The sequence below is a fragment of the Vigna unguiculata genome, chromosome 7 (assembly GCF_004118075.2).
Source record: "Vigna unguiculata cultivar IT97K-499-35 chromosome 7, ASM411807v1, whole genome shotgun sequence".
Lineage (NCBI taxonomy): Eukaryota > Viridiplantae > Streptophyta > Magnoliopsida > Fabales > Fabaceae > Vigna > Vigna unguiculata.
Genome location: NC_040285.1, coordinates 27504956 through 27520311, shown reverse-complemented (window position 1 = coordinate 27520311; position 15356 = coordinate 27504956). Strand labels below are relative to the sequence as shown.

At 31.7% G+C, this 15356-nt stretch overlaps 2 protein-coding genes across 2 annotated transcripts; both read right to left on the bottom strand.

Moving 5' to 3' along the window:
• Positions 1–807: 807 nt before the first annotated feature.
• Positions 808–5652, bottom strand: LOC114192393 (granule-bound starch synthase 1, chloroplastic/amyloplastic-like). Its single transcript, XM_028082100.1, has 14 exons — positions 5528–5652; positions 4979–5310; positions 3879–3959; positions 3685–3783; positions 3497–3586; positions 3094–3157; positions 2902–3002; positions 2697–2806; positions 2338–2581; positions 2058–2234; positions 1750–1941; positions 1574–1660; positions 1358–1486; positions 808–1262 (listed from the first exon to the last, which is right to left on the bottom strand). Exons 2-14 carry the CDS (start codon positions 5297–5299, stop codon positions 1146–1148), a joined length of 1812 nt encoding a protein of 603 aa, XP_027937901.1. The 5' UTR covers positions 5300–5310; positions 5528–5652; the 3' UTR covers positions 808–1145.
• Positions 5653–10687: 5035 nt separating this feature from the next.
• On the bottom strand, positions 10688–14663 carry LOC114191943. Its single transcript, XM_028081409.1, has 5 exons — positions 14277–14663; positions 14011–14187; positions 13828–13911; positions 12805–12886; positions 10688–11532 (listed from the first exon to the last, which is right to left on the bottom strand). Exons 1-5 carry the CDS (start codon positions 14661–14663, stop codon positions 11093–11095), a joined length of 1170 nt encoding a protein of 389 aa, XP_027937210.1. The 3' UTR covers positions 10688–11092.
• Between the last annotated feature and the right edge of the window lie 693 nt (positions 14664–15356).

The following is a 15356-nucleotide window of genomic DNA, read 5'->3' as shown; positions in this document are numbered from 1 at the left end:
TTATCCCTTATAATTCGTTTCTTCGTCTCACATGCATTTTAGCCATTGTTTTTTATCATTGAAAGAGATTAGATATGTAAAAAGATAGTAATTGTGACACTTCAAATTTTAATTATGGGATTCGATGAGTTTGTTGAAGAATTTTAAGAAGAAATCATCGGCAAGAAGATTTTTCAGTTTTCAAGTCAATAGATACAAAAGAAATTATGAGTGTATAAACGAGTATAAAAGTTAAGTCAGTACTTTATATAAAATTGCTTTATATTTATAAATATTTATTTGTATTAATATGACCTTTTAAGTATAGGTTGAAGTATAAAAAAAATACTCAAAGTAAACAATATATTATTTGATTGAAATTATGTTATTATATTATAAATGTTAGGAATATTTTGGTTATTACATGTATAATTGTTCCGATTCCACCCAAGTCTTCCGACAGCATTGTTATGTTAGTCGCTCCGGCAGCATTGTTATGTTAGGAACGATGAGTGTCTTTTCAATATATTGTTTGTTTTGGACCATGATTCTGTTACGGGTTACTCTTCAAAAGACATTTCAAAGTATTTAAATTGTAATTCGACTCCTAAGCAACTAAGATTTATTGAATGTAATGAACAATAGTCATCAAACATTAAAAAATATTTAATAAATTGTTTTAGGTACTTTGTAATATTTTCGTTATTAGAACTTAAATCCAATTTTTTTTTTTAAAGTTGAAAAAATGAATGATTATTCCTATAAACTAATGATCAAATTCTTAGGGATATCCTAAAGATACATTGCAAAGAAATCAACATCCATGTGAATACGTTAATCTTGATGGCAAACATAGTACTATTATTTGATTTGTAATATGTACATAAAGAGCAGTGAGACTAAGCCAATAACATCAGAAAATAAAAACTCAGGTACATTGACATTTATTCACCTTATACTGCAATTTAAACTTACAAAACTCAGGTACTTCAAATTTCCTTGACGGCAAGACCTTGCTTATGAAAAACCTTTACGATAGTTAGCTTGATACTTTGCTTGAAATTGAAGTTTCGCCCCTTCGTTTGAAATGGTTGAACAAATATATATATGTATTAGATAACTCTCGTCCATGATCATATCAAGAAAAAGGATCTCAATGGTGATGCTCAAGGAGTGGCCACGTTTTCCTTTGCAAGAGGAGCAATCTCATCACCTTCAATTCCAGCTTCACTGCCAGCAACGTCTAGGCTCAACAACACTTTTTCCCATTGTTTGGCTGGTCCCTGTATCATAATCATCACAATCATATAAGATAAACAGAATTTGCCTCCTTCGTTTACGCGATGTACCATTTTTATTTTTTTTCACACATGCTTACCTTCCATGAAAAGTCTTGGGCCATGCAGTTCCGGATAATCTTTTCCATGGCTGGGGTACCATAGGTTTCAAGGGCTCTCTTTACGGTAGATGATAACTTTTCCACATCATCAGGATCAACTGCTTCACACTACAGAAAAACCCCAGTAACAATCTTTCAGATTCGCTCATCTATCAGATAAAAACCAAGACAAGACTATTTTTTTACTTTACTTACGTCTACGTGGAATGCACCCATGTGGAATCCAGTGAACCCTTCTTTAACGGTGTCAACGAGTCCACCGGTGGAAGAAACTATTGGCACCTGGGGAAAACATTTATTGTTTAAAGGGTCAGAAAATGTTGTGTAGTGGATGAGAAGGAAATAGAGAAAAAGAGGCCAATAGTCTATACCGTTCCATATGGCATAGAATGCAACTGAACTAGACCACAGGGTTCAAATCTACTTGGTATCACTATGAAGTCAGATCCAGCAATAATCTTGTGAGCCAAGGGACCGTTGAATTTTGCTATCCCTCTGGCCTTGTCCGGATAAATTTCCTCTAGTTCCTCAATTTGCTTCTCCATGCTCTTTTTGCCAGTTCCCTGGGGAAGAAGAAAAGGGATAGAAGTTAGAACCATGAGCATATATAACTTTTATCTTTTAGCGGTATTAGTAAAACGGATTAATACCACAGCAATGATCGATTCAAGGCACTTACAAGAATTATGATCTGAACATCCTGGTCAATGAACTCTGGGATAGCTTCCACAAGAATATCTGAACCTTTCTGCTCTTCAAGCCTACCAATAAAGCCTATCAGAGGGATATCCCTGTCTACAGGTAAGCCAACCTCTGCTTGAAGGGCCTCTTTCAGCAGGCATTTTGCTTCCATGACCTAAGAACGCCAATTTGATAAGGACTTACTAATTTCTAAATATGGTCCACAATTTCATATCATTGAGCAAACCATGTTTAATAACAGGGAAGATAACACTTACAGTTGTTGTATCAAAGTGCATATCTATGAATTTATCAGTTTTTGGACTCCACTCCCGATTATCCATGCCATTCACGATACCAGAGATGCCATTTTTGCGAATTATATTGTCCAATTCTACACCTCTATCCTCTCCGGAAACAAGTTCCTGGGCATAATATGGACTTACAGTGAGCACTAGGTCCGATTCTATTATTGCAGCCTTCATCCAGTTGATTTTCCTTCCCTTCACAGGCTTAAGATGTCTGAGAATGAAGCATGAGTATATTAACGATGTTAGATGTGTAGAAGTCAAGTGTATAAATAAAATACTAAATTTAGGACATGTAAGTTTTTTCGGAACAGATAACGGTGTCTTACCCATCAGTAAAGTCAAAAGCGCTCCTGTATTCATTTGGTAAATTGAGAAGAGGGAAGTCTTCAAAGGCATGCCTACCCTGGTAGGCTATGTTATGAATACAGAATGCAACCTGCCATGATTGGACCAAGGAAAGTGAGTTTTCCCTGGAAAGATTAAATGGTGATTGATGAAGACAAACGTGCAGAAAGTAAATAAAATCCTCACCTTTGCGTGTCTATAAATCCCCCTGTTCTGATACATTGATTTCAAGTAGCATGGAAGAAGAGCAGTGTGCCAATCATTGGCAATAAAGATCACATCTTCACCTGCCCCAAGACAGAGAAAGCTTGTAAACCAACTTTAAAGGTTTTTCTTAACCGAATATCGAAGATCAGGGAATTAACAAGAGAGCCATACCATATGGTCCCGAGAAATATTTGTTGCTGTTTAAGTTCAAAACCCTTGGTGCCTCAAGTGCAGCCTGAAAGTTGTTGAACACATTGATAACGTCATATCCAGAGTCAACAAATATCAGAGTCAATTCAAATCCATGATCTCAAAATGTAATCAGGATAACGAATTAACACTGCAAATGGCCGTTGAGATAGTCGACAATGTTACATGTTTCAATACAAGTTGGCCTTTCTTTGAGAAATTAAATCAATTGAAACAGAGGGAGCATGTGTAGATATGATTCAGACAATTGCGTGTGTTAGCCGTAAGGGAAGCGAATTACCGCGGTAACATTACTTATGAGCTATAGGCTATGTACTCTATCATAAATAAAAAATTGTGCAGGTTAAACTATAGGGGAAGTTACCTGGCATAACAAGCTGAATCGAAGTTGGTTATCTTCATAATCCACTCCAGCTCTAGGGCCGTAGAGTTTAGAACCGGTCTTGCCCCACACCTTTTAAAATCAAAATGTAAGAGAAATGCTTAGTTTAATTTGAAGGTGTTACGGTGTATTCTATCTTATAAATATTCATGCCAACAAAAGTATATAACCTTGGCAAGGAAACAAGGGTGGTCCACAAAAACACGATCAACACCTCGCTTGTAGCAGTGGAAGAAACGAACAGTCTCTATTCTATCAGCAACTTTGACCTACGAAAAGAAAAAATAAAAATGAAACAGTTCAATCAAGAACCAAGAGTTACTTAGATTTGTACAGATACATGACGAGAACAAAAGAAAGTTACCTCCACCGTCACACTAGTGTCCCATGCATCCTTATATTGGTCGTAGCGCGGTGACACTGTCATAACACGGTGTCCATGCCCCTTTATCAAATAGTACAAAACTGGGTTAAAATCATGAATTATAAATATAATATATTTTATATTTCATGTTATTTTTTTTTCCTTAATTATATTTTAAATTTTTAATATTTTTAACCACAAAACTACTATTATGTTACCCCTACAACAATAGTACCAAAGATAGCAAAGATAATTTATTAATCCACTTAAAATAATCACATACACACTGCAACATAATTTTTCTTTTCTTTTTTATGCAAGTCTTCGAATTATATTATTTTAACACCAACTTTATTCAAATTACATAGATTATAGAAATTAATAATACATATTTATATTTAAATAAATATATAAAATTACAACTAAAATAAATATTAAATTTTAACTCATTAACATAAGGTAATATAATAGAAAAGAAGAATAATAAGAATATTGATATGAATTTTTATGTTTCTCTGTATGAACTCAAGGACTCATCTTTTCTGTTAAATTTATTAAAAAATATTAAGAATTTTTCATAAAAAATTGATTTTGTTAATAATAATAGTTTGTTTTTATAATGTAATTAACATAATTTATAATTTTAATGTTATATTTGATAAAAAAATCCATAATTTATCTCAAGTTAAATAATTAAATTGTATTAATTTTTGAAAAATAAATATTAAATTATTAATTTTTACAAATTAAAATCAAAATATACTAAGAACGAAAGAACAAACAAAAAAGAAAAAAACTAAATAATTAAATCATAAAAAATAATAATAAATATAATATAATAAGCACTCTTTATTTTATTTTATGCAATCTATTCCTCGATTTGTACATCTTTTTTCTAACTACTAAAACTATTATTAGAGTTTTAGGCCTTTGAGCTCATTTATTGGAACACCTTCTACATATCTAATTTAGATTTTCTCCACAAAGTCTTATACATTAATTTTTATAGTTGATTTAATTTAATCATGGTTTAATGACAGTTTAATAAGAAAACAATTAAACCACTTAAGAGAAATAAATCAATCAATTAATCCACTTACAGCCAAAGCTGGTGGAAGACCTCCCAGAACATCACCGAGTCCTCCAGTTTTACTCCAAGGTGCCACCTCAGCTCCCACGAAGATCAAGTTCATCCCGCACTCGATCTTCTCCGAAACCTTCTCACGCCCACTTTTGGCATACAAAGAGCTTCTCTTTTTGCTCGCATGCGTGCTTCGCACATGGACTTTGTCCAGAGATCTCAACCCATCATATTTCAAATCCTGCCGATTCAGGTTCACCTGAACCGATGATTTCACCTCCGTCTCCATACTCCACGCGCCTTTTGACGCCGCGTAGGATGCCATCGACACCGTTGCCATGCTTGTGCTTTCTGCATGCAACACCAAAAATTCACCACTAACAACAAACGATAACAATGACAGTAACTAGTCAAACAGATCAAACCGATATACATCAACAATACACCGATACCTTCCCATGTATTGAGAGAAAATGCTTAAGATCTAAACAATTGAACAAAATGTGTGGTAGTGTGAGAAAATTAGTACGAAACATGAATTGTTATAGAGAAAGTTAAAGTGACTCACCGGTTACAGAAGAGTTGTGAAGAACAGTGACGAGAGAGTGAATGTTGTTAGTGCATAGAGAGAGTGTTTGGCTTGAAGGAAGGTGATGTGAGTAGCGTTATTTGTAGCAGCGTGGAGCTTCTCCTGAGCCTGCAGCATGGCAACACGTGGCATGCAGCGTGAATTTCATGCTCACGCACCGCTAGATCGTAGCAAGTGGGGTCAAGCACGTGCGAGTATTATAGCATTTTAGGGTAAGAAAATGTTATTTACTTAGATATTTTTCCAGAGTTGAATTCAACGTAGGTCTGGGTAATGCGGATTTTGTGACTGTGACTGAAAATTTGATTAAGGTGAGACACGTACGAGCCAGGTGTGTAGCGTGCGAAGAACGTGTTGCTTGAATATCTAATGGGTGTTGAATTATTATTAGTTGAATGAAGGAACGGCTTTCATTTTCTGTTTGGGAAATACATTAATAATAATTGCAATGGAAGTGAAATGGGATTTCGATTTTTCTGCCAGAAAAAGGAATCGAAAAGGGAGCAGAAAGAAAGTAACAAGAGTGTGATAGAGATTCATGGGCTATGAAACAAAAGATTGAGAGGCCCACTTATCATAAGAACTGAAGAGCATGCAGTGAAGAGAATCTCCAGCTGTGGCATTTCATTTATTTTTTAAAATTATTTATTTAATAAAATTAAAATTTGTTATTTTATCTGTTAAAGTAGAACCTTAATGTCTATTTATATTTATTTAGTTTTTTAATCCTTATTTCACTGTTACGCCTTTTTAAATTATTGATTCAATTCAGTGTTATATAGTTCATTATAGTTTTAATTAGTGAAAATGATAATTATTTAAATTATAATAAAAAATATCTGTTTACATAAATATAATTTTAATTTTAATTTATATAAATAATTTGGATTACGAAAAAAATTTAAAAAACAATTTAAAGTTATAAAAAAATGCAATTACCTAATATTACGATATAGTTTAATAATTAATATTTATTATTTGACAACTTTTTAACTAAGGGTTAGTTTCACTAAAGTTTTTTGGTCATGATTTTAAGCTTTCACTCAATTTTATTACCAAATATAATCCTTACAGATGAAGTTTCTTTTGTTTTTTATTTTTATAAAATTTCAAATGATTAATTTTAATCTTTATAAAATAAGTGAATTTTTATTTTAGCCTTCTAAGTGGAACCATATCTATTATTAATACACAAATGGATTATTATAATTAGTCTCAGCTTGATGAGATGAAAAAGCTGGCTTCATATCACAGATATTGATATATTAAACGTTGAAATTCGCTTAAGGTACACTGTCTATTATTTCTAATTTTAATTTTTCAGTTTTATAGAATTCAAAATTATTATTCTTCATCTTTATAAGATTTTTAATTTTATTCCTTATAATTTTTTTTTGTTTTCATTTCTCAAAATTTTCAATCACTATTTTATAATCTTTGACACTTATTTTAAGATAAATAAATTAAAAAAATTTATGAATCATAAGAGTCTTTTCTTTTTAAGTATCAATTGTTAATTAACATCTTTTTAATACTTAATTATCTAGTGTTATACAGTATTACAAATCAAAAGTGGTTATTTAAAAAAAATAAAAACTAAAACTTAGTACAGTAAAACTGAAATTCAAATATTCCAATCTTACATATTAAAAATAATTGTTACTAAGAACAAGTTTGTCATTGTCCAAGTATATCTTTTATCTTTTAGTGCAACTCTTTCAGCAAAAAGAACGGTAGAAGAGGGAACACAATCAAATGGCGTCAGATCTTAATTTAATTCTAAATTTGTTTGAATTGACATGTGATTTAAAATGTTTTGTATACTTTTAATAAATTTGGGTTATTATTAAAAAATAATTATTAATTATTATAATACATGATGATTTATGTTGTTAATTTAATTTTAAAAAAATTGTATCATATATTTCATTATACGTGGGTTATTCATATATTTCATCATACAATTAAAAGTCATTGGATGAATTATAGTTCTATGCATTTGACATCAATTTTAGAAAAAAAACCTTAAACAATGATATTATGAATATTTATAGAAAGTGTTTAACTTTGTCTACTATATCCAATATAAGATTTTTTAGTCACATTTGGACACATACCTATAATTAAATATTCACTTCCTCAATTCCATACGTTTTTGAAAAAAAAAATTAATTATATTTTTATTACTTTAGTAGTGTATTAATGTTTTTTTTTCAGAATTATCTTTAATTAATAATTAAGTAGACAGATAAAGAGTATATTCAAAAAATCCATAACATTCCCTAACCCATCAAACCTCCATAAAATAGAATGGAAGAAGTATAGAATAAAAAAGTGTAATAACTAAACGTTAATGTTCTCATTTTTTCAGAAAATTATAGCTTAATATTTTGAAGTATATATTATTGAAAAATAATTAGATGAAAAATCAATAATTAGATTATATATATATATATATATATATATATATATATATATATATATATATAGAATTTGAAGATGTTAAACCCCGAAAAAAAATGAAAAACAATTTGGCCGAAAGTTAAAGAGCTATCAAGTTATAAAATCTCAATGCCTTAACTCTGGATTTATTTTTTTATTTATAATTGGATGATAATGTTTCAGTTACACATTTGGATATGCACATAATACAATATAAACTATACAAAGGTGATATAAATCATTTTTTTGTATAATTTGACATCGTTCTTGCATGAGTATAACACATTCTCAACTCATGAATAACTATTGCTAAAAGTAAATTTTACAATATTGATGTTTCTTTTTCTTTTGTTAGACTTTTTAAGATACTTCTCTCTTTTGTGATTTTTGGTTTGTTGTTCTATAACCTCCAAATTTATAAATGGTCAATTAAGTTTTTTCTTCAATTGGAACAGTGGATTCAATATTTTGTTTGAACTAGGGAGACACATAAATGATGATTGGTCATCATTAAATGGTCTATCTTGTGTAGTTTTAGGATAAATGATACTTTGTAAGTTACTGATATTCAATTGGAAAATAAAAACCTATATGTTTAGGCTTTGGAGTTTTCATATGACAAATTGACTTGGGCTAGAATGAAGCGTATTCGATTTTTTAAGTCTAAGTATAAGAAATAAATGTTTTTTACCTCACCGTCAATTTAACATAGTATTAAGGATGCATAGTAGATCTCGGGTTTCAATTGCTTTTACTTCTACTGTTTTTCAAATTAAGGAGTTAATGCATATGCCTTAAAATAAATGTAAGAAGCATGAGTAATATTGTTTATAATTTTTTGGTATTGAAATTTGTCAATATTCAAACTAAAGAAGGTAATGTAGTTTCATTTACATACCTAATATGACAGGTTTCATCTTCTAATTGACTTAAGATAAACATTGATGGTATAATTAAGGGTTGTCTTGATTTAACTACATGCGTTGATATTTGTAAAGGAAGTCAGGGTAAATATATAGAAGTTTTTCCAACTTTTTTGAAGGATGCAAACTTCTATTTCTACTAAATTTATGAAGGACATTTATGCTTTGAAATACGATTGAAAAGAAACACTTTTTGAAACTTTGGTTAAAATTAGACTTTGGCTTGACATGGTTTCTTAAAACAATAAATAGTTTATTGGAATCTTAAAATGAGATGAATCGATGTTTGCATTTATGTAAATAATGTTTATATTTTTATCGGTAAATGTAATTAAAACTCTTTTTTTGTGAAAAAATTCATTGCATAAGTTAGTTAATTTAGTTTTTATAATATGTATTTAATGTTTTACCTCATATATTTATTAAATCTTGATATAATTTGTATGTTTCATAAAATGTAATTTTTTTATTATAAATTTTGTGTTGTCCCTATGCTTATATTATTTTTTTGTTTTATTAAAATTTGATTGATGACAAATAATTGATAAAATTTTAAAATGTGAACATAATTGAAATTTAAAAATTTATAATAAGAACTTATTTAGAAAATTATCCAAAAAAAAATGTACAAAAAAGTCAAATTTTAATAACTTTTCCAAATCATGTGAATACTAGACATAAGAAGTCAATAGAAAGTTCTGCAAAGATATTTATTAAAGTAAAGTAAATTAAATAATTATCCTGACTTTTTATAAGTTAATTTATGAGTGAATGAACTTTGATCTTCACTATGTTACATGAGTCGAATTAAATTGAATATGATGAATGGTATTTTAGGTTTATAATTATTTAAGATGCCACCTTTCTCTACCAACTAATCCCTCCGCTTTTCTTTTTTTTTTTCAAATTTTCATCTTTAACATTTTTAATGGATTCAAAGTACTTGTATTTCTGGTCATTTTCTTTCGATTGAAATATCATTGTAAAATGACAATTTCGATCTAATAAACATCTCTAAATTTTAATCATTTTAAGATGTTTTTTTTTTTCAATTATTTATAGCAAACGACATAATATTTTAAGCTCTCTTTTCAATTTACAGTTTAACTCCGATAACCATTCAACTCAGAATTATAATTTCACTATTTTTGTACACAACCCAAACATAAGATTTATTAATTTGGATCAATTTCAATTATGATAGTTGGAAATGAAAATACAACTCAAATTCAATTATACCAAACAATATCCTGAGGAAATGATACAACATAAAATTCGAGCATAACATCATGTATATGAAAATTTTCATCTCTAACGCCACCTAGTTCAACTTTCTTCGAGATTAAATTTATATTAACCATAAATAAAAACGGCCAATTAAACTGAAAATTGTGAACCAGTTGGGTCACTAGTAATCCACAATTTTGGAGAAGCAAAAATCTAATCACAATCAATAATAGAAGACTGATTTAAACTTTATTGTTTTAGTTTTATTTATTCAAGAACAACTTTCCAAAACAGAAAACACGTACAAAATTTGCACGTGACTGTTTATTAAACTTAATATTTTATAATCCAAGTCATATATGATATTTTGATGTTAATTTAAAAATTTACCTAACTCTCATTTCTTGTAAAATTATGCAAGCACATTATTAACATAGCATGTAATATTAAAAAAGTCTATTAATTATTACGAGTAAACCATGTTTGGAGCAAAGTGTTACTTGAATTCATCAACTGGTTTTCTCGTTTTATCTACAGAGACTTGTCAGGCAGAATAAACATTCATGCAATATAATTTTGAAAGCTACCATACCTTGATCACTGTATTTTTCAAAACCAAGCGCTAGAAAAAGATGAGATATACAATCATACGGCCAAGGCAAACAATAAAAGGACATGAACTGAAGAAAAACCTGGATATGATGTTATTCCTGCAGCTCCAGAATCTTTAATGATATAAAGATACAATGTTCCTATTTCGTATTTCCAGTTAAAAGCTGCCTCGAAGATCAAACAAATGAAGAAAGAATAATACCATCCTCTTGAACCGTGGCTGCCAACTAGATCCACAATAAACAGTAGTAGCTCCAACGCAAGAAGTAACATCTCAACTTCTAATTCCACTGCAAGAGGAAATTGGATGGCCATTTCTGAAAGACAAAAGCATAATATGTCACAACCTCCTTCCCATTTTCGCAAACCTTCGGGCTACTCCAAATATAACTGCCTTAGTTAGTAGTCCTTGATCAAGGGTGCAGGCAAGAGCAATGGCTCCACCAACAATTAGAAGCTTAGGTATGTTCCTCCCAACTGGTTTGTCAGAAGAATCTTCATTTTCAGTCTCTAACAAATCGGTGGTCGAGTTTTCCAGAGAACTAAGGTAGTCCATACTGATTTTAGTGTTGATGTTAGCAGCACGAGCACAGGGAGATAATGGTACACCAGAAGCCCTTTCTTTCTCATATGTTCGTAGTCCAGGATCAAACTTCTTCACAGCTCCCCACATACCCTGTCGAACTCCAAGCTTAGCGATTTCCCAGGGTATGCCCATATCTTCGTGATGAAACAATAATATTTCACATGAAGTCAGCTGGCCATCTTTCCTTGATTTGACTGGATCCAGATAAGCAACAGATGAACATAAGTATCTATTGTCTATAGAACAACTATTAATGAACATAATACAAAATTTATACATGGTTTTTTTGTATGATGTTATGTTCCTATTGGCACATGATGAGAAGTCAAGAATAAAAACTTCTTACTCAAAGAAAAGTATTTATTACATAAAAAATCCAATAGTCGTTTGATATTTATTTAAGTAATTTATAGCCTTTAATAGGGTGTATTTAATGTTTTCAGACTAAGACCAATAAGCAAAACATAGAACAAAAACCCGTTAAAGATCTCTTTGGCATTCCGTTGATAAAAATCTACTTAAAGGAAAATAAAAAGATTATGGTCATGTTCCATCCTATTATGAACCAAAACCAGTTCAATCCAACCCCAGTTGGATTTCAAATTCTAAGAGAATTTTTATGAGGAAGGAGTAAACTCAAAAAATGAGTTCAAGCAGGAGTAGACAGAACATGGAACACAATTTACGTTTAGTATAGTTTGAGACTAACATAGCAAAATGCTAAAACATCTATAAGACCAACATGATGCATGGTAGAAAAATTTAGTGAGTGAAGTGTCAAGAGAGAAAAATGCTATATGCAGCAGAGAATGGGATGCTGATTGCATAACCAGAAGAATGAAATACAAGAGAAATCAAATTATATGAGTGTAAACGAGAGAAAGTTTATAGGATGCCAAACTAACCTAAGGAGGTTTGGTACTTTGGTCATTAAAGAAGACATAAAAGAGGCTCCATGGAGAAAAGTGCAATAAAATGGTCACAATTAAAAGGAATGGAAGACCTCAGAAAATACTGAGAAACAATTAAAATAATGTTTGCTCTAAATGGTTTCACATATGTTGTAATTTTTTTAACAGAGTTCAATGACATTGAGTAATCAAGTTAAGGTGAAATAATGCTCAGCGGTCGACAAAATCACCAAGATAGAAAAAGGTAAACCATGTGTCAAAGGTTGAAAGTGAGCATTAGGGTTCACAAGTAGAACTATACTACTTCTCTGAAGACGAGAACCATTCCAAATAAAATATCTGAAAGCCTTCACAGATTTCGTTATAAAAAATATTAAGATAGATAAGGAAAAACTTCCACTCCCAGTCTCCAAACTACATATTTGTAATCTTTCCTAAAATCACAGCTTATAGTTTTGATATGCACAAACACGAAATGATAATAATTTCTAAACAAGTGAAATGTCAGTTAAATAAAGACTACTTTCAAGAATCAAGCTCTAAACTGCCTGCTACCTGGACGAATACACCAGCTTGAATAATATAAATCAACTCGTTTAGGTTTGTTATGCTTTGGCATGGAGGGGCAAGGTACTCCCTGAAGAAGAAAAACAAGCCACAAGTCAATATCACAAACCAGAAAAAAGATGGTTCCTGAAAAACTGAAAACTATTATAATTACCAAACAAACACTGTTTCAAATTGAAAACAGCTTATTTAATTCCCATAAGCTAAATTTGATTAATACTTCCAAAAAGACTCAATCAAGTAAGTCCAAGACAGCTCGATGCATTGTACACAAACCAACCATAGCTCTATAACTCTTCACACACGAGCCAAACCAAATAAACAAATTAGCATCAAAGACGGACTCAACAAAAAAAGACAAGCCAAATGAATCCGTACATGATCTAAGTACAACCTTAATTTCATAATGGACATAAGCGAACACTAAAAGTAAGCACTAATTGGATAAACTTCTTCACAAACTATCATAAAAGAAAAAAGGTTCTTCAATGGATAAAATTGGTTTATACACAATACATTAGAATAATCGTTTGGACAAAATTCTCCATAACCACTTTTAGAGTGAAAAACTAATACGAAAAGAACGGAATGAACTCCTCCATAGGCTAAAACTAACTTAAGCTCAAGATAGAAATAAAAATTTAGAGAACAACAAATCAGGAAGGGAGAAACTAATTTCACTTTTTTCTTCTTATTTCCTCTTCTAGAAGTATTTACGAAGAAACTCATCAAACATTCCCTAAGAGCTTCTACAAATTAGAACAAAAACTTCTACGAAACAGCCAGTAGGTGAATCTGTTCCAGAATTTAATTTAATTTTAGTTTAGAGAGAAGTTTACTTATTTATTTCTTCATTTTTATTTTCTTCCCTAATAAATATTTAAAAATATTAGAAAGGAAGAGGCTTATGAAAAATTACCAAGCACACTAATGAGAAGCATTTCATTCGCAATTAATTAGAACAAAAAAAGGCATTTTAATTTGAAATTAATAATAATAATAGGAAGGAACCTTAGTGACACAGTAGTAAATTTGGCCAGCGTCCCAAATTCGCCTCCCTATGATATACTCTCTGTCACTGCAAAAAAAGGGAAACTGTAGCCACAATTGCACAACATCATCAACAAACAACTTCAGCAAGCACTTCTCTCGGTATCATTACTAAGAGAGAGAGAGAGAGTAGAAGAAGCTAACCTTGCGCACCCAATGCACCATCATGGCTCCAGTGAGAGCACACTCTTGTATAGTGGAAGCATGTATAAGCATGTCATCCCACTTCAACCGAAACTCGTCGTCCCAAAAGAAATCCCTCACCAACTCGGGACTCGCGTCCTCGAACACCGTCCTGCTCCGGTACTGCGGCGGTCCACTCTGCCACACACGCACCCTCAATCATCACACCGTTGAATCAATCAATCAATCAATCAATTAACAAGTTCAAAACGGTAAGGCCTATGTACCTCAGGATCCCTACGCCACGCCTGGTAGCTCATGGTGGGGGTAGAACGGTCCATCATCTGATTCCACGCGGGGCCTCCGTCTTTCTCCTCAACCAACTTCCACAAGTGCAGCAAATCGTGTTCCGTCACGACCGCATTCCCGGTGGCGCGTTTCTCACCGGCGGCGGCGGTGGTAGTGGTGGCGGGGTAGGTGAATGCGGGATTGGGGGAGCGAGGGGGTCGAAGCTTTTGCAGAGCGTGTTTTGGGTCGAAAGCCCATTTGGGCTTCCAGGCCCAGCCCAGGATAACGCCGACGATGACTGCAATCCAGAGGGGAGTGATAAAGACGGCGAGGTCGGTGATTATGGGAATGATGAGAGTGGGTGTGGGGAAAATTGGAAGAGGCATGGTGAGTGGATAGAAGGGTTTGGGTTTGGGTGTGGGAAATGGAGGTTGAAGGACGAGTGAATGTGCCCACCAGAATAAGGGGCAGAGAGAGAAAGAGAGAAAAATAAAGAGAGAGAAAAAGATATGGGCTCACTCAATTGCGTTGCGGGCCGATTCGTTGTGGATAAGAATTACCAGATAAGCGGTCGCAACACCACTTTCCGGGATTATCGTGGGCCCCTACCTGCCATAGTACAAACAAACATTATCATTTTCTTAATTATTATTATTATTATTATTTATTAATTGTTTCATTATTTTATTTCATAATGTCAACCACTCAAATAAGTTTAAGAGGTATATATATATTTATATATTTAGGTAATGATTGGACCAGTTTTGGACAACCAATGAATGAATGGTTGGAGTAAGCTTTTAAAATTACTTAATGAAAGATGCTGGTTACACTCTCTTTTTTATTTTTTGAAGTAAATTATTGTGTTTCTTTAAATGTACATTGATGGTAATTAAAATGTAATTGATTTGGTTAATTAATGAATTTCGAAAGACTATATAATAAGAATGGTGTATTGATTATTTGCTTTTTTGTGAATAGTTTGTTTAATGTAGTGAATGAATCTGTTAAATATAATGAACAGGGAAGGGTAATAATGCTGTTTAGCAACTCCCGACCTTGGAAAATAAAAAGTTAAT